We start from the raw sequence: 27650 nt of genomic DNA, 5'->3' as shown, positions 1-27650 counted from the left end.
TACCTTTTAAACACTAATGCCTATTATCTGATATATGTGCTTAACACACCCAAACTGCACACATAGCCAAATCATTTAGGAAGGTTTATAGGTCTCTGGAAAAATCTATTCTGATAGTCTCAGCAGCTGTCCTGTGTATCTGAGAAATAACAAAAACCTGATTTCAGGGCTGGAGATATGGCTCAGAGGTTAAAAGCACTGATTGCTCTTCTGGAGGTCCTGAGTTCAATTCCCAGCAACCACATGGTGGTTCACAACCATCTGTAGTGAAATCTGGTGCCCTCTTCTGGCCTGCGGGCATACACGGAGGCTGAACACTGTGTACATAATACATAAATAAATCTTTAAAAAAAAAAACCGATTTCATTGTCCTGTTTCAGTGGGTAGTCACAAAAAGAAGTCTAGTTAAATATCCTTCTTGTATCACAACCAAGGCAGATGAGAACTCCAAGAAAAGTAAAGCAATTGAGTCATTTTCTTAATAAGGAGGTTGGTCAACAGATTCTACTTTGTCTTACAACTCACAATAGTCACAAAAATTATTTCATACTTTACCTCTGATATAGTTGACTTGCAAACCTCTCTGGCCACAGATTCAAATTTGGGATCAGTAGTCAGGTTCAGCTTGTAATTCCACAACAACTGGGTTGAAGACGAAGAAAAAAAAAAAAACAAAATAAAACAAAAATTCTTTGGTTATTTGTCATCAATGATTATTATAAATTACAAGACTAATTATACAGCCTTATAAAGCATATTTACATTTCCAGTAACACACATTCATTCAGATAAAAAAAAAAACACAAAATATATACAAACATAATTAAAGCAACACCCACCATTTAGATGTTCTTTTTTCGTTCCTCCTAAATGACATGTTTTTACAACTATGAACTAAAATTATGTAGTACATAGGCTAGAGAAATGGCTCAGTGGTTAAAAATATGTACTGCTTAGCCAGGTGGTAATGGCGTATGGATTTAATCCCAGAACTCAGGTCGGCAGGCAGATCTCTGTGAGTTCAAAGCCAGTCTGGTCTACAGAGTGAGTTCCAGAGCTACTGAGAAATCCTGTCTCGAAAAACCAACCAACCAACCAAACAAACAAACAAGTATATACTGCTTATGCAGAAAACTAGAGTTTCAGTTTGTGGAACCCAGGTTCTGAGGTGCCTAACTGTAACTCTAGCTCCAGGGCATCTGACAGTCTTTTTTGACCTCCATGGATATGGCACCTAAGTGCACAAACCCACACACAGACACAATTAAAAGTAAAACTAAAAAAATTCTAAATTGTGTGATATCAAAAAGAAAAAAAAACTAGCTGGGCAGTAGTGACTTATGCCTTTACTCTCAGCACTTGGGAGGCAGAGGCAGATGGATTTCTGTAAGTTCAAGGCCAGCCTGAGAGTGAGTTCCAGGACACTGAGGGTTACACAGAGAAATTCTGTTTTGAAAACACAAAAACAGTAACAACAAAACACCAAACCAAAATTAAACAAAAATCCACCAAGTGTTGAAATACAGAAGTGAGCTAGCAATCCTGGTTTTTAGATGTCTGTTTTTATTAGTGAAACAACCCCCATACTGATCCTCTGTGTGTGATGTTTTGTTATGTTTAGAGAAAATATCTACTTCCAAAAAGTTTGCCCCAAATGTTCAGATGTGGTGGAGTTTGTCTGAGAATTCACAGAACAGTGCTTTCCACAGATAAATATTAAGGATAGTTGCTCGGACTCTAGTTCAGAAATATCTGTCTTTATTCCCTGAAAACACTTGATTGACCCTTTGTTATATGATTGTTTGGTTTTGATTTTTAAATTATTTATTTAATGTATTCAGGAGTTTAACCACCACCCTGGCAATCTGTCTCCTTTGAAGGTGTTACGATATAATAAATATGGTTTTGTTTGGTTTGGAGTCAGGGTTTCTCTGTGTAGCCTTGATTGTTCTGGAATTCACTATGTAAACCAACTAGGCTGGCCTTAACGTCAGAGATCTCCCTGTCTCTGCCTCCAAAGGTTTGCACTACTGTACTTGGCTCACAGTAGTTATCTTGATGAAAGAACTTTAAAAAAAAAAAAAAAGCTGTCGCCCAGGTGACAGTGGTGCAGGCCTTTAATCCCAGCAGGCGGGATTTCAAGGCCAGTCAGGCTGGTCTACCAAGCTTTCAAAATAGGCTTCCATGCCACAGAGAAACCTTGTCTCGAAAATCAAAAAACAAACAAACAAAAAAAAAAAAAATAGCCAAAACCAAAATAAAACAACAACAACAACAAAAAAAGAAAAGCAATATCCTGTTAATTTGATAAACAGAACACAAATTCTTTTTATATGGCAATTGTAATAAGGACGACCATGAGCCACACCTTATGGTTTCTACAACAAAATAGTATTTATAAAATTTCTTAAACAATGCAACAAGGCTTATCATCCTTTTAAAACCAATAGAATCAGAGAAAATATAAAGCTTCTAGAAAAAGATGAAAAAGCATCCTAAAATTGGTTATCATATTTATAAAGCACATATGGTAAATTACTGAAAATTTATACTTACATGATTGCAGTCTGAAGAAATTTCATTCTCAGGCTAGAAGAAAAAAAAGGAGAAAGCTGTTTTAAAACAAAGAAACAAACACTAAAAAACCCAACCCCTCAAGTTTTCAAACATCACAGAAATAAAGTCAAAACCAGAATCTGATATTTAATCAAGGAGTACCCTGGAGCTGACACTCCTTCCAGATCCCCAGGACAATGCACCAGGCCTGCACAAGAGGAATAACCCCTTCTCTATCTACAGTGCAATGTGGAAACAGGAAGGCACACCTAATGCTATAAGCAACAGCACCAGAAGGACTCTTTTTATATGACATTTTCTAATTTTGAATGCTAAAGAGGAGTGGGCTGGACAAAAGAATGAACAGGGTCAAGCATGCGTTCTTGGTAGCAGCATTTTCTCAGGTAGGCTCTGTTTGCTAGATTCCTTTAAGAGAAGGCTTCCTGACTCAGCATTAGCAGCAAAAACTGCTGCTCCTTTAAGAGACAGCTTCCTGGAATATCAGAATGAGACTGTGTGTGAGAGCTGTGTCTTCCCATTTTATAATCCTATCGAGGACTGGGATTAAAGAAGTGCACCACTAGGATTAAAGGTGCATTTCATTGTGGATACTGGGATTAAAGGTGTGTGTTAACCATTACCTGGTCTATAAGGCTGACGGGAAGGGGGGGGGAACACAACTGTTTTACTTTCAGATCTTCAAACTTTTCTTATTAAAATACAAATGAAATGCCACTACACTTTACTTTGTTCCCATGCTCCCTACACTGAGAGTATTCTTTCTTGTTTCTAACACAGAGAGCCAAACATCATAAATTAACACTCAAAATGGGCAGGACAGGGGCTGAAGAGATGGCTCAGTGGTTAAGAGCACTGCCTGCTCTTCCAAAGGTCCTGAGTTCAATTCCCGGCAACCACATGGTGGCTCACAACCATCTGTAATGAGGCCTGGTGCCCTCTTCTGGCACACATACAGAATATTGTATACATAATAAATAAATATTTTTTAAAAAATGGGCAGCACAGTGGTGGCGCACACCTTTAATCCCAGCACTTGGGAGTCAGAGGCAGGCAAATCTTTCTGAGTTTGAGGCCAGCCTGATTTATATAGTGAATTTCAGACCAGTCAGAATTACATATCGAAATCATGTGTCAACATATAAACAAAAGCTGTAAATGTGCTTGGGAGGTTTGGCTTGTTGATAAACTCCATTTTAGGCTTAAAAGCCATCCCACCATAAAGACAAACAAGGTTCATTCCTGTTTATGACTAAACCTGTTTTTCAAGGATTGGGCTGTGCCCCCACCTGTAACTTAACTACAAGTGGTTCTGTACTGCCTGTTCCAAGAAGCAGCAATGGTTCTTGCCTTAGTTTCAGGAGGTTGTTGTAATGACCACCCTGCAACAACCATGTGTTTCAGGAGGTTGCCATGACCAACTTGCTATGCTTATGTTCTGTTCCTGTAACCCTGCCAACTTGCCCACCAAATCCCCCATCTGGAAACCCCTACTCCTGAACTACAAAAACCTTTACGTAACTTCTCCACATCCCGTGCTGATCACTTGCACTTTACCTTTAGGAAGAGACAGCATGTGTACATGACTAAAAAAATCGTGTTTTAACTAATTTGGCCATGATTTGAGTCAGTGGTCTTTCTTCTTGAATCTGTGGAATTAACATTGTATTCTAGTACTCCTGGCTCCCCTGGGAAAGTGTGTTCCAGGCTGCTGGTGCATGGAAAAGACACATGAAACAGATCTGAATCTAATCCACTAGCTAGAGCAAAGCCTAACCAAATAGGCTGCACAACCTTGCACAAGAAAACAAATATCCCTATCAAGGAAAGGATAAACAAAATCTTCAAACCTTTAACTGGTAAGAGCCAAACCACTGACAACCAGACTAGTGTATTTTCATGAAGGCATGACATAACCAGACACAGAACTGCTACTTTAGAAGCCAGTGCTTGATTTTTTTTATATTGTCTTTTTACACACACACACACACGCACACGCACACGCACACGCACACGCACACGCACACGCACACGCACACGCACACGCACACGCACACAGACACACAGAAGTTAGGGCACAACCTGTGAGATCCAGTTTGACCTTGTGGATTCAAATTCAAGTACTTGGGCTTGTCAGCAGGTGCCCTTGTCTGCTAATCTAATCCATCTCACCCCCACAACCCCTACTACCTTGGATTTGCAACTAAACATAAACTTGTCTTACATTTTCTTTTTTTTTTTGGTTTTTCGGGACAGGGTTTCTCTGTAGCTTTGGAGTTACATTTTCTTGCTAGATTTTGTTTCTCTAGGTTATGATATCAAGCTTTGAAGATTCATGGGACATTATGGCTATAAAGGATTTATAAATATAATCACAGATGGTTAATTTTGGAAACTTTGAAATGTCTTTAGAATAAAAGACCAGAGAAGTGGCTAAGAGAAACACATCAGTATCATGAAAAATATAAGATATAAAACAGTGTTTTCACAATTTTGTGAACAGAGGCATATCACTGTCAATGAAAATAAAAGAAATGGTAGGAGAAACTTGTATTGTTCCGTCATTTGGTAAGGAATTAAAAGGCATATTGGCTCGTGCCTTTAATCCCAGCGTTGGGGGGGGGTATGAACTACAAACCAAAAATTTCAAACAAAACAGATGTGGGTGCTAATTCTACAATACTCCAATCAAATCATTCCATCAGATAAAACACACCTACTTCCTCCAAACTGTGGAATTTAGACACACTAGATTATCTTTAATCTCAAAAGAACAGCACAGGCCCACAGGAGGTGGTGGTGCACACCTTTAATCCTAGCATTTAGGAGGAAGAGGCAGGTGCATCTCTGTGAGTTTGAGGCCAGCCTGGTCTACAGAGCAAATTCCAGGACAGGCTCCAAAGCTACAGAGAGAAATCCTGTCTGGAAAAAACAACAACAAACCAAAACAAAAAACCACAGGACACAAAACCCAGAATTACTAAAATAGAATATGGCTGGGAATGTTTTTATTTTCTAGCCGTCAGTGAAATCACAAGAAATGAATTAACAAATATATATTTCTTATGCTGGTGTTGTTGTAAGACATAAAAAATTCAAGACTTTAGTTTCTAATCCCAGGTAGCTCAAGAATACAGCAGTATAGAAAAACTGCTAAGTCAAACAAATGTAGAATTTGAAGTACGTCACTCTGCATATCAGATATTTATATTATGATTCATAACAGTAGCAAAATTAGTTATAAAGTAGCAATGAAAATAATTTTATGGTTGGGAGTCACCATGCCATGAGGTTAAAGGGTCAGAGCATCAGGAAGGTTGGGAACCACTGAGAATGAGTTCTGTGAAAGGAAAAGTGGGGGAGTACTTGGGAGGCTGAAGCAAAGAAATTTAGGAATGGCCAATCTGAGCCACACAGCAGGGAAGACAATACACCCTGTTTCTACAAAACAAAAGCAACAACAATAAAAAACCAGGAAACAACTAAAAAGACTGTGTACGGCGGCCAGAGGTTAACCTTGGATGTCATTCTTTAGTAACTGCTCACCCTGTATCTCATTAGGACAAGGCTCCCTGAAGACACTATGCTGGCTGGCCAGCAAACCCCAGATGCACGTATCTCTATCTCCAATGGGTAGGATTACAAGTGTGCACCAACACACTCAGCTTTTCACGTGGATCCTGAGGTCCAAACTCAGGTTCTCAAGCTTGCAAGGCAAACACTCTCCCAAGTATCTTCCCAGGCTCATATGTTCTAAGGTATTTTAAAATATATGTAATGTTGGGATATTTCATGAATAAATATATATACATTGGGGATATTGTATGTGGGATGCCCTTCTGTATGCTATGAATATGTTTTATTACCAGTGATTAATAAAGAAGCTTATTTGGCAGAATAGACCCAGGTAGTAAATACAAGCAAAGATACAAGGCAAAAGAAGGCAGAGTCTGAGAGACATCAGCAGCTGCCAGGAAAACAAGATGTTAGGTAACAAGCCACGAGCCTCTTGGTACACAATAGTATAAATGGGTTAATTTAAGTCATAAGAACTAGTTAATAATAAGCCTAAGCTAATAGGCCAAACAGTTTGTAATTAATATTAAGCCTCAGTGTGGTTATTTGGGAACTAGCAGACAGGAGACAAACCTCCAAATACAATATTGTGATGACCTGGCTGTCGACTTGACTATATCTAGAGTTATTAACTAAAATCCAAGTGACTGGGTATACCTGTGTGGGATTTTTTTCCTTACTGAAATCATTTGAAATGGAAAGATTCACTTTTAATCTTTTGAGGTTGAAAGATCTGATGTGGGAGTGTCATATATCAATCTGTTGATTTCATTGGCTGAGCAATAAAGAAACTGCTTGGCTTAGCTTAGAGCATAGATGGGAGGAGGAAACAGAATAGAATTCTGGGCGGAAGAGGAAGTGAGGTCAGACTCTGCTCGGCTCCCGAAGAGACGCCATGCTCAGCTCTCCCGGGTAGATGCGATAGCTCTGCGCTCTGAGGCAGACGCATGAAGCTGAGACCCACGATGGACGTAGGCTAGAATCTTCCCGGTAAGCGCACCTTGGGGTGCTTACACACATCATTAGAAATGGGCTAGTCCAGGTGCGAGAATTAGCCTGTAAGGGCTAGAGTTCATGGGCCAAGCAGTTCTTTAAATGAATACAGTTTGTGTGTTGTTATTTTGGGCATGAGCTAGCCAAGCGGCCGGGGTGTTGGGGACGCAGCCCCGCCACCGCTCCTATTTCAACAAAGATCCACCTTTCTTCTGTGCCACACCTTCTGGTAGCAGCCTAAATAAAGGACAAGGAAGAAGAGAGTTTGTATTCTTTGCCTGTTTGCTCTCACTGGCAAGTCCATTTCTTCACCAGCTAGAAACCACTACTTCAGTTCTCGTGTACACTGAAGACCAGCTGAGACATCCAGCCCTGTGGACTGAACAACTACTGAATTCTTGGACTTTCCATTGATAGACAGCCATTGTTAGACTAGCTGGACCACAGCATGTAAACCCCATATATGTTCTGTTCCTCCTGAGACATTGACTAATACAGATACGCCTAAATTTTTCAAATGATAACATGATAAGGATAGAGAATTAAGAGCTGAAGCTTGGGGCTGGAAAAAATAGCTCAACTATTAACAGCCCTTACTGCTCTTCTAGAGCACCTAGGTTCAGTTCCCAGTATCCACTTGGTGGCTCACAACCACCTGTAATGAGATATGGCCTTCTTCTGGCTTGAAGAACACTGGATACATAATAAATAAATATTTAAAGAAAAAAAGTTACTAGCAACAGGAAAGAGAGAACCTAACACACGTATCCATCCCAACGCAGTGGTAAATAAAACCGAGAAGGAACTTGGAGGGTATATGAGTAATGGCAGCAAACAAAGGCAGTAAGACAGGAGAGAGGATGAGCATACTTGGAGATACTTGCCTGACTCCAATAAAAACCCATGTGGCTGAATGCTGGCATAAGCTGGCACTTAACTGATATTCCATGTCTTGCAACATATCAGACTCCAGATAAAGGGAACTATATTGAATCTTACAAAGCTACTCAAGTACAGAGAAACTAACATGACCAAATGTACTCTTGCAGGTAGCAACACTAGGTTTTCAAGGAATGACAACTAAATAATGAACGGCTTAAATAAAGTGTATGTGTTCAGTCTGGTGCCTCTCCCGTGAAAGATGGGATGGTAGGGTGGTCAGGTATAATATACAAACTTACTGTTTTGGGTTCTTAATTTTAAATTTTTAATTATTACTATTATTGTAGGGGTATCTCAGCTAGGGTTCCTATTGCTGCAATGAAAACACCAGGACAAAATGCAAGCTGGGGAGGAAAGGGTTTATTCTGCTTACACTTCCATATTGCTCTTTATCACCAAAGGAAGTCAGGACAGGAATTCAAACAGAGGGGAAACCTGGAAACAGGAGCTGACACATAAACCATGGAGGCATGCTGCTTACTGACTTGCTCCTTATGACTTGCTCAGCCAGCTTCCTTATAGAACCAAGAACCATCAGCCCTTGGATGGCACCACCCACAATGCACTGGGCCCTCCCCCACTGACCATTAATTAAGAAAATGCCTTTCAGTCAGACCTTATGGAGGTATTTTATCAATTGAGGTTCCCTCCTTTCATAACTCTAGTTTATGTGTTACGCTGACATTAAAACTAGCCAGCACGGGGAGAGAGGTATTATCTGTGTGAGTGCAGGCACATGTGCACCACGGTGCAAGTGTGGAAGACAGAGGACAACTTCAGAAGTTGGTTCTCTTTCTATTGTAAGTCCCAGGGATGCCAAGTTGTCAGGCTTGCATGACAAGCAATTTTATCCACTAAAGCTCTTTAAAGTCTAAAATGATTTAGTTTGACAGTTACATGATAAATTCAGATACAGACAGATGCCATAATTAGATAAACCAGGGACCTGGATTAAGAGCCACCCTGAATTATGAGAACTATGCTCACCTTACTTAGCTTTTCTACATCAGTGACTCAGAAGTTGTGGCTATTCTTGTACTTTACCCTCCTCCTTCAGGAAAAGCAAAACTGAAATAGTTGCTTTTAAGACTTAAAGTTCCTAGGCCTTCCTCTAAGTTCCATAAATTCACAGCAGGTTGTAAGGAAAGGAAGAGCTGGTAGAATAACACTAACCAGCACCTGGAAGGCTGAGGGAGGCAGACAAGATCTTGGCCAGTCTCAACGGTGAGGGTGGTACACACCTTTCATCCCAGCACTCGGGAGGCAGAGACAGACGGATTTCTGTGAGCTTGAGGCCAGCCTGGTCTACAGAGTGAGTTTCAAGGCAGCACAGAGAAATCCTGTCTCAAAAAACAGAGAGTTCTGACTAACAGAACTACAGCACACATCTACAGAAGTTTATGTGACTTAACTGGAGACTGCTAAGGGCAGGCTTTGAGACGTCTTTCCCTAGGGTTTGGGAATTCATAAAGATTCAATATGCTTTTGTACAGGAGGTATAAATAAAAAAACATGTACTCCTTAAGTCACTTGCCAGAGAAGTTAGCAGATTCCCACAACTAACTGGAGGAGGATACCTGGAAGGAATCTTTCTGCAGCGATTGGCTGATTAGAATTTCAGTGCCGTGGAGAGATTGGAAAGTTGCAGGTCCAGGCTAATTACTTTGGGCTAAGTTCTGGCCCTCCAGAACACCCACTCCTTGCCCCAAGACAGAACTAGCATCTTGTGACAATAGATAAAGCCTTTTAGAATCTGTTGAGTTAGCAGACCACTAGCCTCTGCCAACCCCAAAGCTGAGAATACCATCAGATAAAGTCTTCAGACTACAGGAAATCTCTCTAATGTTCCCATCGGTGTGTTCTAAACTTGATTTATGACTTTTTCTGTTCTATAAAACTATAAAATCTTCACAAAACTGCCATTGGAACATGGACTTTGGCATAACTATATCTGTGTTCCTGGGTTATGGTCACTCAAGATGGCTCTGAATAAACTATCCCTTTAAGATGAGAGCTGTGGGTTTTTGTTTAGACATAAGGTAGAAACTATCCCAGGTTCTGAGACAGAAACTGAGAACTGGATGATAACTAGAACACTAAGCATCCTAAAGTTTTATCAACTGAAGTCAAAACATCCACCAGAGGAATACAAAAGAACATGTTGCTTTTCCTAAGTATTAGGTATTAAATTCACAACAGATTTGCTTACTAATAAAGATGTCCTTGAGAAAATTTGAAGGCAGTACAAATAACACAGGCACTAACCTAATCCAAAGCCTGCTCCTCAAAGCAAACTGAATGTAACAAAATGGTTTTCTGATGGGATAAACTCTTTGTAGTCTTGGAAAATTGACCCCATGTCTCCACAGATTCAGACTACTTTCCACTCAGTGCCTTACTTCTGGTCATCCAGGGGGCGCAGCTGAATACTACTTTTCCAAAGGACAGTGACCAACACAGGTTGTATGTCTGCTAACAATGCTGACTCACGAAAAGTTGTGCTTTCTCTACGTGCCATTGCCCATGGTGCCTGCAAAGCCAGCACTTTGAAGTTGGAAGCAATCCTTGGGCTACATGAGACATTGTCTCAATACTTCTCTCACAAACAAACACACAGAAAAATACAAACTCTGGCTCTACTAATTTGTGTGCTAAAGAGGTAAGCCACAAATCCTCACACAACCATCTAATCATTATTCACAGTTGACCCCTATGCTGATCATTTGTAGGCTTATTTATTTGTTATCTCCTGATATGTAGTGGGATAACTATAAGGTTTTGATTTTTTAAAAAAATCTCAAGGAAGGTCCTATTTTGTTTTCCCACAGTCCAAATAAGCATGTTACACTAAGCCTAGAGTAGTGGGTTTAACTTACTTTCATTACTTGGATTCTTCCCTAAGTGGGTGGTAGACAATACTGCTGGGAAATATTAAAGCTATTCACTTCTATAGGAACATGTTTGATTTTTAAAAAAAAGGTGAAAGGCAGGTAAGGTAATTGTTAGGTTTCAAACCTGGGACTAATGGCTAAAGTGCCTATTTAACATACCAAAGCAGATGCTGGCCACCAGGTTCTCCCTGCATCCCTCAATCCCTTCCTCTTACAGGACCCTCCAGGCTGGCAAGCCCTTCCCCCAGCTACCCTTCCCTATATAATCCAATAATTTTGGTTACCCCTTTTCTTTTGTGTCTACTGGTTGCTGGACACCTCCTTCCCTCTTCCTTCCCATCTCCCCTCTCCTCACAGGGCTCAGGGTCATGTCCGCTACAGACGTGATGTCCCTGCCTCTGACTATGCTCCGCCACACATCTACAATAACCTTTCTCTTCCACCCTCCTTAGGAGCAGTCATATCTTTTTCTTTTTTATTTCTTTTTTCATCCACTTGGTACCAAAACCCAGGGACCAGTCACGTCCTTCCTTTTTTCCCTCTTTTTTTAAATTCAGGAATAGTCTGAGAAAAACAAATAGGTCAAGGCTCTAGGATGTGCAGATCTTTTTATAGAACCTAGTTCAAATTACTGGTGCTTCTAAGGGAACAATTTAATTCTGAGACTAGTCTACCACCTGAATTAGACCAAATCAGGTTACTATGATAGTCAGCCACGAGTATAATTCTAGCACTCAGGAACTAAGGAAGGAGCGGAAGACCAGCTTGAGGAACCCAGGCTAGCCCTGGCTACAGAGTGAGATTGTCTCAAAAATATATCAATACAACTATAACAAATGCTGATAAATTAATAAATAGTAATAAGATACAATCTTTTATAAACATTCCCATATTTCTAAATCATATATATATGCCTTTTAAAGCAGTAATTTCCTAATATAAGATCTATATCAAAACAGGCTCTTTAAGAAACTGTATATGCTAGCTAGTTTTATGTCAACTTGACATAAGCCAGAGTCATATGGGAAGTGGGAACACTGTATACATAATAAATAAATAACTTAAAAAAAAAAAGAGTACAGACCTAAACAGAAAACTCTCAACAAAAGAATCTAAAATGGCTGAAAGTCACTTAAGGAAATGTTCAACATCCTTAGTCCTCAGAGAAATGCAAATCAAGACAACTCTGAGATTCCAAATCTTACACCTGTCAGAATGGCCAAAATCAAAAACACTGATGACAACTTATGCTGGAGAGGTTGTGGGGAAAAGGGAACACTCCTGCATTGCTGGTGGGAATGTAAGCTGGTACAACCCCTTTGGATGTCAGTATGGCGATTTCTCAGAAAATTAGGAAACAACCTTCCTCAAAGACCCAGTAATACCACTTTTGGGTATATATCCAAAGGATGCTCAATCATGCTACAAGGACATGTGCTCAACTATGTTCATAGCAGCTTTGTTTGTCATAGGCAGGACCTAGAAATAACCTAAATGCCCCTCAACCAAAGAATGGATAAGGAAAATGTGGTTACACAATGGAGTACTACACAGCAGAAAAAAATAAGGCAGCTTGAATTTTGCAGGAAAATGGATGGAACTAGAAACATTTTTTTGAATGAGGTAATCCAGACCCAGAAAGACAATTATCACATGTATTCACTCATAGGTGCTTTTTAAACATAAAGCAAAGAAAGCCAGCCTACAAACCACAAGCCCAGAGAATTGAGACAACAATGCAGACACTAAGAGAGACTTACATAGATATAATCTACATGGGAAGTAGAAAAAGACAAGATCTCCTGCGTAAACTGGGAGCATGGGGACCTTGGGGGAGGGTTGAAGGGGGAAGGGAGTGGCAGGGAGGAGAGCAAAGAAAAATGTAGAGTTCAATAAATATCAATAAAAAATTTTTTTGCTATGCCCCAACGCCAAAATGAAACAATCTCAAAAATTAAAGTGTAGGCCAGGCATGGAACACTCCTTTATTCTCAATACTCAGAAAACAGAGGCAGGAAGATCTCTGTGAGTTCAAAGTCAGCCTAGTCTACAAGCTCCAGGACAGCCAGAACTACATAAAGAGATACTGATTTAAAAAAAAAAAAGAATAAAATAGGAGCTAGAGAGATGGCTTAGCAGTTAAGGGCACTTGCTGTTCTTAGAGGCCTGAATTCAGTTCTCAGCACCCACATGGTGGTTCACAACCATCCATAACTCCAATTCCAGAGGATCTGATGCCTTCTTCTGACCTTCACAGGTACCAGGTAGCCATGTGGACATACAGAGAAGCAAGCAAAACACACACACACACACACACCTTCTTTCTTTCTAACAAATCTAATTAAAGTTTTCTTATTAAGTGGGAATAAATTTCTAAGCTATGAAGCGGTGGAAAGAGAAGTTAATGAAAGAATACTTACCTAACACAAGTGATGTTCTGGTTTCTGTTTTGTTTTTGAGACAGGATATATATATAACTTTGGCTGGCCTGGATGGAACTCCTTATCTCCCTGCTTCTGCCTCCCAAGTAATCCGATACTCTCTTCTGACCTCCACAGGTACCAGGCATACAAGTGGTGCACATACATACATGCAAACAAAAACACCCCCCCACACACAGACAACAAACAAACTTCAAAAAATAAAAAAAAAATCTAATGCAGCATACAACTGTAATTCTAAGATTTAGGAGACTGAGGTAGAAGGATTATGAGGTTTTGAGGTCAGACTGAACCATACACCCAAGCTGAACTGGGAAGGGAGGTAAGAAATTTTACTGATACGTCACTTCTCAATAGTCTAAGGCAAATGGTATGGCTTGAATGCTTCCTTCAAAGTACTTGTGTTGGGAGTCTTATTTTCGAAAAGTGGCAATGTTGAAAATTGAGGCCAAGTGGAAGGCAAACAGAGTCCTTGTAAGTGGATGGGATACCATCCTTGTTGGAAGAGATTCAGTTGGGAGTTTGGGTCACTTTTCTCTTTGTACATGTGCTCTCTCTTCCACTCTAATTCCTCACCCACAAGTAATATTACACAAGTAATATACACAAGTAATATTAACATCTAAGATTGCAATCTCCCTTCTGGATACTTGGTTAGGATGGAAATAAATGTATTACCAAGAAAGAGCACACGTTTGCAAGCACTTATGGTTGCAAGCAATAAATAAATAAAATATTTATTGATTGGATTCTGGATTTAAAAAGTATATATTCTTCTTTCCTACAGTAGCCATTCAAAAGTTTCTGAGATCCCATAAAATTTGAGTATGTTTCCAAGCGGTCAGCTACTGGAGCTGGGATGAAGGCTTAGCTGACATGATGCTGTGATGCACTACTGTCATCCGCATATATCCTGGTCAACACGCTGGCTCTAATGAGACAGCATATGATGGCAGCAGCTCTGCTTCATGTCAGCCAGTGTCTCTACAGTGTGTGGGTTTCTTCTCGTAACAGCAGTCCAACCATCTGCTGCAGCGTGTGTTGGCACTGTCAGGATAAAAGATGCCAAAGCCTCAACATGCTATTCTGGGACACTCGATGTGATAAAAACAAATTTAAAATATAAGCATTTTTAAGCGAAAAGGGGTCTTTTTCACTAAAAATAGACCTACCATTTAAAACTAAGCTAAGTAACAGTTCTTGATCTTTGAAATGAGACAAAGACTAAAAAAGTCAGAAGATAGGAGATAAGCTTAGAAAGGTTCTGAAAAAAAAGTTTAAGGATTTAAATGAAAGTTAATTTTAGCTACTCTAAATATAAAGGTGCAACACACAGAAACAGCTTTTAGAGTACTTTTTTTTTTTTTTTTTGAGATGGGGGTCTCATTATGTAGCCTTGGCTGCCCTTGAACTAACAAAGATCCTCCTTCCTATGCTTGGGGTGGGGTTACCCCAAGCGCTGGGATTAAATGTGTGGCCACCACACCTGGCCTGAAATACCACATTCTATTAATGCCAAACAAAGACAACAAAGTTGAAAAGGGAGGACTCTATCTGCCTCCAGCCACTTCCCCATGCTCCATAGAACAGCACAAGGACAGCCGCTCCAGCTAATCTCATGTTTGATGTTACTGAATCTTGTAAAGTTCAGTAAAGTGTTTGCCTAGCACAGGTAAGGCCATATTTTCAACTCCTAATACTATTTTAAAAAGAAATAAGAGTTGAAGAAATGGCTAATGTAAGAGCACTGCCTGCTCTTTCAAAGAGCCCAGGGTTCAATTCCTAGCACCCACAAGGCAGCTAGCTCACAGCTGTCTGTAATTCCAGTTCCAGGGCTTCTAACACCCTCACACAGACAAACATGCAGGTAAAACACAAATGCACATAAACTAAAAATAAAATCATTAAAAACATTAATAAAAAATAGAATAAACCATGTTGAATATAAGTTTTTTTGTTTGGTTGGTTTTTGAGTTTTTCAAGACAGGGTTTCTCTTTTGCTTTTGGAGCCTGTCCTGGAACTAGCTCTTGTAGACCTGGCTGGCCTCAAACTCACAGAGATCTGCCTGCTTCTACCTCCCAAGTGCGTGCACCACCACCGCCTGGCTGAATATAAGAAATTTTTTAACCCCCTATAAACTAAGCACTGATCTGTCTAACAAAGTTTATAATTATAAAGAACAACAACATCAAACTAGATCTGGGAATACTAATTTCAAGAAAGCAATTCTTGAGCTTTCTCATTTGTTCCAGAGGTACACTTTCCTATAAGCTTGCTCTTTTTCCCTGAATTAGGTTAATTATAGACAGTAAAAATAGCATCTCTTTTACCCTGAGATAGCAATAAGAGTTTTATGAATTACTTTATATAGGCATGTAATTTTTAAGATAAGATCAAGTTGAACTTAAAATTGCCAGTAAAAACTCCTTTCTTTCCCTTTAATATCTCACATAACAACAAACACATTACCTAGAGGAAAGTGAACAGGTAAATGTTATTAACTTTCATTTCAAAAGCCTTTGGCCTGACGGGGAAAAACATTCACACAAGACGCAGTGGTTTTTCAATTTATTTGAATGTGAGTTTGCATGTACTATGTTCTAGTGCCACCGTTAGTGTGCAGTTGGTTATCTCCTACATGGTTGAGGAACAAACTCAGGTTACTAGGCTTGTTCAGCTTTATGGCTGAGCCATCACCAGTCCCTGATCCTGCAGAGGATTTCAAAATGCATCAATATTCACAACACTTGTCAGAAATACAAATTCAAGTTCCAAGGAATTCAGTGCCTTTTTCTGGCCTCTCTGGGCATTGCATGTACATGGTGTACATGACATACATGCAGGCAAAACACTTATTCAAGTAGAATAAATAATTTAAAAAACTAAGTTGGGCCAGGAGTGGTGATGTATGTCTTTAATCTTGGCACTCAGGAGTCTGAGGCAGGTGGATCTGAGTTCCAGGCAAGAGTGTTCTACATAGTTCTATATACATACAACCAGGGATACATAAAAACTAACACTAGACCTAACCAACATAAATGAACATGAGATGTTATTTCATTTATTTATTTTTTGAGATGTTATTTTAATAGGGGCTAGAGAGACGGTTCAGTGGATGAAGTGCTTGGTAAGCAAGCATGGGGACATAAGTTCAGATCCCCAGTATCCATGTAAAAGCCAGACATTAACTTGAACCTGTAATCTCAACACCAGGGTAGTAGAGAGAAAAGGATCCGTGAAGTTTGTTGGTCAACAAAGCTACTAGAAAAGGAACAGTCAGTTTTCTTTAAGGTTTGTAACCCCAATGAACCAATTATGCTTAGCCACACACCCAAGAGTATACAAGGAGTTGGGAGAAGGGTGAATGATAATATATATTATATGAAATTCTCAAAGTACTACAAAAAAAATACAACAAATAAAGCTGTGATTGACGGAGGGAAACACCTGTCATTGACCTCTAGCATCCATTAAGTGCAAGTATATCAGTTTGTTTTCCTGCAGGTTTATGCAGCTGACTTAGGGTCTGCAAATTATCTTCTTCTCTACCTGCTCACACCTCCTTAAGACAAGTGCTTCCCTGATGACAACTTATGCTGGAGAGGTTGTGGGGAAAAGGGAACACTCCTGCATTGCTGGTGGGAATGCAAGCTGGTACAACCCCTTTGGATGTCAGTGTGATGATTTCTCAGAAAATTTGGAAACAACCTTCCTCAACACCCAGTAATACCACTTTGGGTATATAGCCAAAGGATGCTCAATCGTGCCACAAAGACATGTGCTCAACTATGTTCATAGCAGCTTTGTTTGTCATAGCCAGGACCTGGAAACAACCTAAATGCCCTTGGACCAAAGAATGAATAAGGAAAATGTGGTACGTTTACACAATGGAGTACTACACAGCAGAAAAAATAATGACATCTTGAAATTTGCAGGTACATGAATGGAGCTAGAAAACATTATTTTGAGTGAGGTAACCCAGACCCAGAAAGACAATTATCACATGTATTTACTCATAGGTGGTTTTTAGACATAAAGAAAACTAGCCTACAAATCACAATCTCAGAGAACCTAGACAACAATGAGGACACTAAAAGAGACACACATGGATATAATCTATATGGGAAGTAGAAAAATACAAGATCTCCTGCGTAAATTGGGAGCATAGAGACGTTGGGAGAGGATTGAAGGGGAGGGGAGAGGCAGGGAGGGGAGCAGAGAAAAATGTAGAGCTCAATGAAAATCAAAAAAAAAAGAAAGAAAAAAAAGGACACATGCTTCCCCACAGAACAGCCTATATTCTTGGCTATATTCCAAACCTAGAGATTCTAGCATATTTTATCACCTACAAACCTCTGTGATGGGGCTGGAGAGATGGCTCAGTGGTTAAGAGCATTGCCTATTCTTCCAAGGTCCTGAGTTCAATTCCCAGCAACCACATGGTGGCTCACAACCATCTGTAATGAGATCTGGCGCCCTCTTCTGGCCTTCAGGCATACACACAGAATATTGTATACATAATAAATAAATATTTTTAAAAAAACCTCTGTGATTTCAGTTCTTCTTAATGGAGTATTTTTTTAAATTATTAATCAAGTTTATTTATTTATTTGTGTGTGTGGACACAACATAGCATACACGTAGAGTTCAGAGGACAACTTGCAGGAGAAGGCTCTTTCCTCCCACAATATGGGTTTCAGGGATCGAACTCAGGTTGTCAGACTTGGCAGCAAGTGTCTTTGACCATAAACCATCTCACTGAACTAGTTCATGAAGAGCCTTAAGTGCTCACATACCATACAGTAGTGCATAACTAACCAGCAAAGAAAAAATAAATATCCAGCCAGACGGTGGTACACACCTTTAATCTCAGCATTCAGGAGGCATAGGCAGGCAAATCTGAGTCTACAGAGTGAGCTTCAGGATAGCCAGACCTACAGATAAAAAGCCTAAAGAAAATCAAACTTGATTATCTGGTAGGCACGAGAATATGTACACTGAAACATTCTGCTCGGCTTGGATAACTCTTTAAACTATTTCATTTCTATATAAAGCTTCCATTTTGCAGTATGTTTAACTAGTAAGTATCCTAAATCCAGTGCTCATGTCGTCAGATCAACGGGGGGGGGGGGGGGGGGGGGGGGGGGGGGGGGGGGGGGGGGGAGATGGGGGGGATGGTATATAGCTGCCAAGCTTTTCACAATGGTAGGTTAGACCACTTGGAACAACTCTGAGACTATAAACTACGAGGAAGTGAAGTTAAAAAAGCAATCTGTGCCAGGTGGTGGTGGTTCACACCTTTAATCCCAGCACTTGAGAGGCAGTAGCAGATGAATCTTTTGAGTTCAAGGTCAGCCTGGTCTACAAAGCAAGTTACAGGCTAGCCAGGGCTGTTACACAAGGAAACCCTGTCTGAAGAAAAACAGAAACAAACTACCTGCTAATAATACTGTTAGATAACACTAAACCAGAGTTCATGCAAAAAGGGGGGATTACCTATTCAGAAGCATAGGAGAGTAAAAAAGGTAAAAAAGTTTACTTTTGTCTGGAAGGAATTTGCTTAATTTACCAAATTACCTGGAAATCACAGGGATGGTGTCTGCCTGTGCCTCCCAAGTGCATGGATTAAAGGTGTGCTCCATCACCTCTGGTGAGAAAACCAGCATTTCTAATCGTGGTTAATGTCCTTCTATAATATATTCAGTAAAATCGTAATTAATATAAAACAGGTGGAGAGCACCTGAAGTTAACTGTACATTTTCCTAAAATGCTCTCTTGACATGAAAGATTATGCTTAAAAATCAAATGCAGTATGTAAATCTTAATTAAGTCATACCCTAAAACCCTTGAATGGTGAAAGGAGCCCCAAACGAGTAAGGCATAAAAATCAAAGAAAGTAGAACTGACTCCTTAATGTCGTTCTCCAGTCTCCTCATGTGCAACGCGGCCCTTATGTGCTTCATAATCTCTCACTCTCTCGATCAACAAATAAATAGAAGTTTAAATAATATACCCAATAGGCAATATAAGAACTACTTAAATCATATCATAAAAACATACTTTATAGAAACAGGAGTGCAGGCAAACACCTTTAGCTCCAGCACTCCAGCGGCAGAGGCAAGCAGATCTCTGAGGCCAGCCTGGTCTACAAAGTGAGTTCTGGGACAGCCAGGGTTACACAAAGAAACTGTCTCAAAACAAAAAAACAAAAACAAACAAGCTCTGAGTTGTGGTTGTGTGTGTGTGGTGTGTGCACCCGCGCACATGCCATTACTTTACAGGAGGGGACCTCTGCCTATAATAATTAGGTAATAAATGTTAAGTACACTCTGATTTCGAAGATGTTAAGATGAAGTCTGGGTTATTTTGTTTGTTTTTAAGAAGGATTTCTGTTTGTAGCCCTGGCTGTCCTGGAATTTGCTCTGTAGCCCAGGCTGGCCTTAAACTCAGAGATCTGCCTGTCTGCTTCAAAGCCCTAAACGCTGGAATTAAAGTCATGCACCACCATGCCCACTTTAGGGATTTTTTTAATGGTGGTGGTGGGGGGATTTATTTTTTTAAATAACCAGACCTATGTAACAATGAATCTGATCTCCTTTAAGGAAAAAAACCCTATTTACTGTATGAGTATGTGGATGACTCATGACTGATGAATGAGACAAGGAAATGGACTAAAATCGATCTCATTAAAGTAGGTAAAAGCTTTCCACAGAACTCAGCCAAAAAATGCCGTGTTCTACAGCTGCTGACTTCCTGAATACTGTTTGTAGTGCAGCATCACCATCTATTCTTCAGTCTTGCAAGGCTTCTACAGAGTTTACTTACAGAGTATTCCAAGAAAAGGTGTACAGATTATGAAAATAACTAATAGTTGAATGTTGACTTAGCATGTGGCAAGCCCTAGGTGGAGGGAGGGAGGGAGAGAGAGGGAGGGAGGGAAGGACGGACAGAGACCCTATCTCCAAAAACAAACAATACACACAAAGAAACAAATAAATAAAAACCTAACCCTCTCCAGAAAAAAAAAAAAAAGAAAAGAAAAGTAGAATTTGGGTGAAAAAATTTGGGTGGTGTTAGCACAGGCCTTTAATCAGATTCACAGCAGAGGAAGGTGGATCTCACTCAGAAACCCTGTCTCAAAAATGAAAGAAAGTCGAAAGAGTTAAGGAGGGAAATTACAGTGTTCACATGAAGCTGGCAGCACTCTGACATTTCAAACTATGTATACACATTGCTTGACTTAAAAAAAAAAAAGAAAGAGGGAAAAGCCGGGCAGTGGTGGTGCAGCCTTTAATCCCAGCACTCAGGAGGCAGAGGCAGGCCGATCTCTGTGAGTTTGAGGCCAGCCTGGCCTACTAGAGCTAGTTCCAGGACAGGCTCCAAAGCCACAGAGAAACCCTGTCTCGGAGGGAAAAAAAAAAGAGTGAAGAAACTAAACTCAAGCCGGGCGGTGGTGGTGCACACCTTTAATCCTAGCACTCGGGAGGCAGAGGCAGGCAGATCTCTGTGAGTTCGAGGCCAGCCTGATCTACAAGAGCTAGTTCCAGGACAGGAACCAAAAAGCTACGGAGAAACCCTGTCTCGAAAAAAAAAAAAAAAAAAAGAAACTAAACTCAAGTGCCTGCCAGCACATATAGTATGCATATAACTATACAAATATTTCCTGATTTTCCTTTGATATCGTACTCTGTTGCACTTCTGCACACAAACACACACAAACAAACAAAAGGTCTGTAGCCCAGGCTGATCTTAAATTTGTGACTCTCCTCATCTCCAACTCCTGAATGCTGGGAGACAGGCATGTGCCATCACACCCAATATATGGGGTGTTGGGATCAGACTCAGTTATGAAGGAAGACCTATTCAAGCAATCTACTAACTAAATAACATCTGCAGCACCATTATCTTTCAAAAGGTCTAGGTCATAAAGACCACTTATCAAGTATTAAAGATACCGTGACAAGAGCCAGATTCAAAATACACTCTTGCCAGAAGTGGAGCACAAGCCTTTAAACCCAACCCTTGGGAAATAGAAGCAGGAAATCTCTCTGGGTTTGAGGCTATCCTGGGCTAAATAGTGAGATCTTGTCTAAAAAAAAGTAATTAACTGAAAATTTTTTTTTTGTTTTTGAGACAGGGTCTATTTATGTAGCCCTGGCTGTCCTGAAACTCTGTGTAGATCAGGCCTGCCTTGAACTCACAGAATTCTGTCTACCTCTAAGAGAATTGAAAACGTGTGTCAATTACAGCTTAAAATAGTACTGCTGATACAGATAATATTAGAGATTTGGTGCCTTCAATTCAAGGAGGGTTTTTGCTGCTACTAGGAAAACGGGAAATTCAAGGGCCAAAGCAGGACATAAGAAATTATTAAAAAGCGCATGCCTTTAAATTCCAGCGCTCACAGAGGCAAAAGTAGTCGAATCTCTGTGAGTCCAAGGTCAGCCTGGTCTACAGAGTGAGTTGAGTTCCACGACAGCCAAAGGCTACACCGAAAAAAAAAAAACCAACAAAACAAACAAGCAAACAACAAGAACAAAAGTTGTTAAAAATCAAATAGCTGGGGGGGCTGGAGAGATGGCTCAGTGGTTAAGAGTACTGTCTGATCTGCAAAGGTCCTGAGTTCAATTCCCAGCAACCACATAGTGGCTCACAACCATCTGCAATGGGGTCTGGTGCCCTCTTCTGGCCTGCAGGCATAAACACAGACAGAATATTGTATACATAATAAGTAAATAAATAATTTTAAAAAAATCAAATAGCTGGGCTGGAGAGAGGGCCCGTGTTTAATTCCCAGCAATTCACAACCATTTATAATGAGATCTGGTGCCCTCTTCTGGCCTGCAGGCATATATGCAAGCAAAACACTGTGTCATAATAAATAAGTAAAATAAAACAAAACAAAAAGAATCAAATAGTCGGGTGTAGTGGAACACACCTTAAATCCCAAAATTCGAGAGGCAGAGGGATCTCTGTAAGTTTGAAGCCAGCCTGGTCTACAGAGTGAATTCCAGGGACCATTTGGCTTGTGGGGTGGGGGAGAGGGGTTCACAAATAATAGCAATTTGTATAAAATTCAGGTGTAACACTGAGCACGGTGGTACACGCCTGAAATCTCAGCATTTCAGTCTAGGAAGTGGAAGCAGAAAACAGAAACCTCAAGGCCAACGTGGACAAACACAGCAAGACACCTGAGTTTGTTCTCTGGAAACACAGGCACAGGCGCAGCACACAGATTTTAAAGGGTGTGGTGGTGTACACCTTTAACCCCAGTACTTAGGAAGCAGAGAGTCTTGTAGAACTCTTAGAACTCAGGTCAGCCTGGTATATACATATCAAGTTCTAATTTCCACAAGGAAGAACAGTGAGACCCTGGTCTCAAACCCAAAAACAAACAAGCAATCAATAACAAAAACAATCAACCAAGCAAACAAAGATCAACCACGGACACGGACGCGCGTTGTGAGTTAGAAAAATACTTAGGGGGTGGAGAGGTGGCTCAAGCAGTTAAGAACACTGACTGCTCTTCCAGTGGACCTGTTTCAATTCCCAGCACCCACATAGCAGCTCACAATTGTCTGTAACTAAAGTTCCAAGGGATCTGGCACCCGCACACATACATGCAGATAAAATACCACTGCACGTAAAATAAAAAAATAAAATTTAAAAAGAAAAGTATTTTTACATACTTACACACCAAAGCATGCACAGACTTGCCAAGAATGAAAATTAGAGACAGGCATTCCGATATATATGTACATACATATGCATGTATGTGTCATGTTATCTGATACCCAATGGATATAAAGCACTACCCCCATCCTTTCCTTCCTCTATTTCTTTGGTTGTGTTTGGCTTCTTATTAAAAACAGGGTCTTGCTAGATGGTGGTGACGTGGCGCACACCTTTAATCCCAGCATTCGGGAGGGAGAGGCAGGCGGATCTCTGTGAGATCGAGGCCAGCCTGGTTTACAGAGGGAGTTCCAGGACTGGTTGGTTCCAGAGCTACCGAGAAACTAAAGAGAAAAAAAAAAGTAAAAAAATATATATGGGTGTTTTCTTGTGTGTATGTCTATGCACCACACTCATACTTGGTGTCCAAGGAGGCCAGAAAAGGGCACCATTTCCTTGAGCTATCATGTGGATGCCATGAAATCATACGTACTTCCCCTGAAAGAGCAACCACGGCTGAGTCATCTCTCTAGTTTCTCCACTTTAGTTTTCTGAAACAGAGTCAGGGCTAGGGAGATGTTAAGAGCACTGGTTGCTCTTCTAAAAGACCCAGGTTCAATTTCTAGCACGAACATGGCAGCTCACGATAGTCTACAGTTCCGGCATATGTATTATTGAATCTGGAGCTCACTAATTTCACTAGACTAGCTAGTCCTGTCTCCATTCTCTGACACGTTGGTTTCAGATGACACTTTTTTGCATGATGGCATTCAGGTGCCAGCTTTTCTGGTATGGGGGTGGCTTGTTGTTGCTGTTTTGAGTAGTAGGCTTTCAGTATGTAGCCTTGGCTGGTCTGGAATTCATTGTGGAGATCAGGCTGGTCTCAAATTCAGATTCTACATGCCTCTGCCTCCAAAGGGCATCTGATTCCCTGGAACTACAGTTATAACCCAAGTCCTCTGAAAAAGCAACAAATTCTCTTAACACCTTGAGCTGCTTCTCCTCCCTCCTCCCCTTCTTGATGCAGATACTCATGAGGTACTTCCAGTCTTTCACTACTGGTTCCTATCTCTGTGCCCTTATACTAAGATAGGTTTCTTTAATCCCGTGTGGGGGGGGGGAGGCTGGGAGTTGAACACAAAAACAGTAAACTGTAGTCGCAGCCCAAATTTTTTTCATCTGAAAAGATTTTAACTAACTGGGATGCTATTCTTACCTTCTAACCAGCAAATTTTTCAAGTACATTGATTTAGTCTCAATTAGGTGAAATCTGGGTCCTGGAAAAACTGCTGTTCTATTTTTTATAAAACAAAGTCCCCAGGAGGGGGCACAGCTCAGTGGCAAGAGCATTTGATTACAATATACCCTTCTCTCAGTCAATAATCTTTTCTTTTTAAGATTCGTTTATTTAGTATACATATGGTGCTCTGCCTGCATGTATCCCAGCAGGCCAAAGGAGGGCACCAGATTTTATTACAGATGGTTGTGAGCCACCATGTGGTTGCTGGGAATTGAACTCTTTGAAAAGGACCTCCGGAAGAGCAGCCAGTGCTCTTAACCTCTGCGCCAACTCTCCAGCCCCTTCAGTCAATAAGCTTAATTGTGTGTTTTTTTTTATTCTGTTTACCCTCCTGATTTCTACTACCTTTTCAAATAACTGCCCTGTCCTTGACCCTCACAACTGAAACTTTTCCTTTCCTTGGTTTCCACAAATAAATTCTTGCAAATCTTCTTTTAACTTTCTACCACTCCTGTTCCCTACAATTCCCACAACCAGCCTTTTTGCAACCCTTAATTGTAAGCATTCCCTGGGGCTCAGTCCTTGGAATCCTACTCTGTATTTACACATTCTTTAAGAGGGCTCAGCCATTTCTCATACTCCCAACTACACCTTTTTAAGGTTAAAATAGCTCTAAAATTTAGATTCAGCTCAACGTTTTGTTCTAAATTTACAACCTCTTACTGGAAACTGCTTTTAGTGCCTGGCTGTCATTTGAAACTCAACACAAGCTAAAAACCTGTCCACGTACCTCTCTTTCACAGCACTTATCAAAGCTGTAATTTTCTAAATACTTTTGAGTGTGGTGTTGCGGATTTATCCCAGAGTCTCACACAAGCAAGGTGAGTGCTGTCACTAAGTTACATCCCAAACCCAAAGACATGTTTTTGTTTTGTTTTGATTTATTGGTACTGGGAATTATTGTCAGTGTCTGGAATATATTAAGTGCTTTGCCACATCATCTATATCATCAGCCCTTATTCGTAATTCCTTAATGCCAATCTCCTCTACTAGATGAATGCCCCATGAAAGTAGGGATCAGGTCCTTAGGGAACAGTTAATTGGGGGATGATAATGGCCATATTCCCAGTATCTACTATGTTTCTGGAACACAGTAAATGAATGGTATTTATCCAAACTTTGACCAAAAAAAAAAAAAAAAAAGAAAGAAAATATATTATTAAACCAAATCCAAGTGTGTCAACAAATTTGAAGTCAACCAAAGATAAGGTTCTTTTACCTAAAAACTTAAAATCACCTATTTATAAGCTGTCTTAAACACAAGGGTGGGGAAAGGTGGAACAGAAAGATGGCTCAATGGATAAGAGATTGCTACCAAGGAGGGTGGTGGTGGCACATGCCTTTAATCCCAGCACTCTGGAGGCAGAGGCACTATGATCTCTGTGAGTTTGAGCTAGCCTAGTCTACAGGACTGGCTCCAAAGCCACACAGAGAAATCCTGTCTGGGAGGGGGGGATTGCTACCAAACCTTCTGAAGTAACTCAATCTCTCAATTCTACATGATGGAAGAAGAGAACCAACTTCCACACATAATCCTCAATCTCCACAAGTCGGCATGTGCATAGACATATAAAATAAATGAATACATAAATAATTTTTTTAGGACTCCAGATTGGGCTAACCATTTCCCATGTCCTCAGTGTTAGGTAGATGATACTTTTAGTGTTGTCATGGGAATGCTTTACCCTAAATAACATTAAAGCATTCGTTTTTTGGAGACAGGGTCTTGAAATGTGATCCTCCTCGAGCTTCTCAAGTGCTAGAATTATAGGCCATGTCAACATGCCTGGTTTATCTTTTTTTTTTTTAAAGTATTGTGTGAGCAGGCACAGAACTTGCACATGCCTTTAATCACAGAACTCGGGAGGCAGACAGAACTCTGTGAGTTTGAGGCCAGCCTGGCCTACAAACCAAGTTCCAGATCAGCTAGGGCTGTTATAGAGAAACCCTAACTTGAAAAACCACAAAAAGTATTGCATGTGTGTGCACATATGTAACATAACAATAAAAAAGAATACAATGGGGAGTTTCCCATGCATCTTTTAGTAGTCTTGCTATTTCTTTCAGAGCATGGTAGCATGCACTCAAGAAAAAAAACTTTTTAAACAATATTGCTGGGCAGTGGTGGCATAATCCCATCAGTGCTTAATCCCATCACTTGGGAGGCTGAGGAAGGCAGACCTCTGAGTTCAAGGCCTAACAGGTCTACAAAGCTAAGGTTACACAATTTCTGGGGTGGGGGGGGAAGCTCTGATGTCATATTAACGTGTCACACAAACATATTTACATCTGTAGGACCCATCATTAAAGAAGAAAATAAAATTACAGCTCACAAGAGTGTACCACCTTTTTTTTTTTTAATAAAGGAGAAACTCAATGAAAGAGTGTTTAACGAGCATACGTAGGCCCTAGGTTCAATCTCTAGTATGTACATCATGTCATGGCATACATGTGGAAGTCAAGAGGACGCTTGCAGGAATTGGTTCTCTCTCTGTCATATGGGTCCTAGAGAACAAACTCAGGTCTTCAGGCTTGGCAGCAAATACCTGTACCCACTGAACCATCTCTCCAATCCTATTCCATCACTTTTTTAGGTTGCTTCTAATTGTCATTAAAAAGGCCTCTACATTTATTATACTGTTTATTATACAAATTCTGAATAAATTTTCAGAAAAAGGATTAGTGAGTCAAAGGATACATATGAACATTTACTAATTCTTTGTTTTTATTTTTAAGATGAAATCTCATATAACCTAGGCTAGCCTCAAATTTGCTTTGTAGCCAAGGCTGACATTGAACTTTTGCTCTTTCTATGCCCTTTCACCCATTAAGGATTAACTACCATAGCAATTGCTCTCTTTAAACATTTGTCAATTAGACAAAAACCAAACATATTGTTCAATATTGGAACTCTGATCCCTGAGCAGGAACTCAAACAGAATCTAATTTTCTTGCTCAATAATGGATGGAAATCACCACTCAGAAGATGTAAACTGGATAGAACTTGCAATAATAGTCAACAATAAAGAACAGAGATCTGGTTAAAAAACAAAAACAAAACAAAAACCCACAACAGACTTGCATATGGCCCTCCTTGTGTATAATAAAAACTTAGCAGACTTGTTAGGTAAAGAAACAGAACTATGCCGGGTGGTGGTGGCGCATGCCTTTAATCCCAGCACTCGGGAGGCAGAGACAGGCGGATCTTTGTGAGTTCGAGGCCAGCCTGGTCTACAAGAGCTAGTTCCAGGACAGGCTCC

The 27650-nt window shown here is 40.3% G+C and overlaps 1 protein-coding gene across 2 annotated transcripts in view; it reads right to left on the bottom strand.

The window, feature by feature from the left end:
* The window catches only part of Glg1 (golgi glycoprotein 1), an 87865-nt gene that overhangs the window by 48036 nt on the left and 12179 nt on the right, over window positions 1–27650 (bottom strand). For both annotated transcript variants that reach the window (XM_050143596.1, XM_050143595.1), the window contains exons 2-3: window positions 2557–2589; window positions 556–642 (exon numbers count right to left, since the gene is read on the bottom strand). In XM_050143596.1, the coding sequence (XP_049999553.1) occupies window positions 556–642; window positions 2557–2589 (120 nt within the window). The remainder of the gene's footprint in view (window positions 1–555; window positions 643–2556; window positions 2590–27650) is intronic.

This window comes from Alexandromys fortis, unplaced genomic scaffold, assembly GCF_014885135.2.
Source record: "Alexandromys fortis isolate MF-2015 unplaced genomic scaffold, M_Fortis_MF-2015_v1.1 scaffold_1, whole genome shotgun sequence".
Lineage (NCBI taxonomy): Eukaryota > Metazoa > Chordata > Mammalia > Rodentia > Cricetidae > Alexandromys > Alexandromys fortis.
The sequence above is the reverse complement of the archived record's forward strand: the minus strand, read 5'-3'. Positions and strand labels throughout refer to the sequence as shown.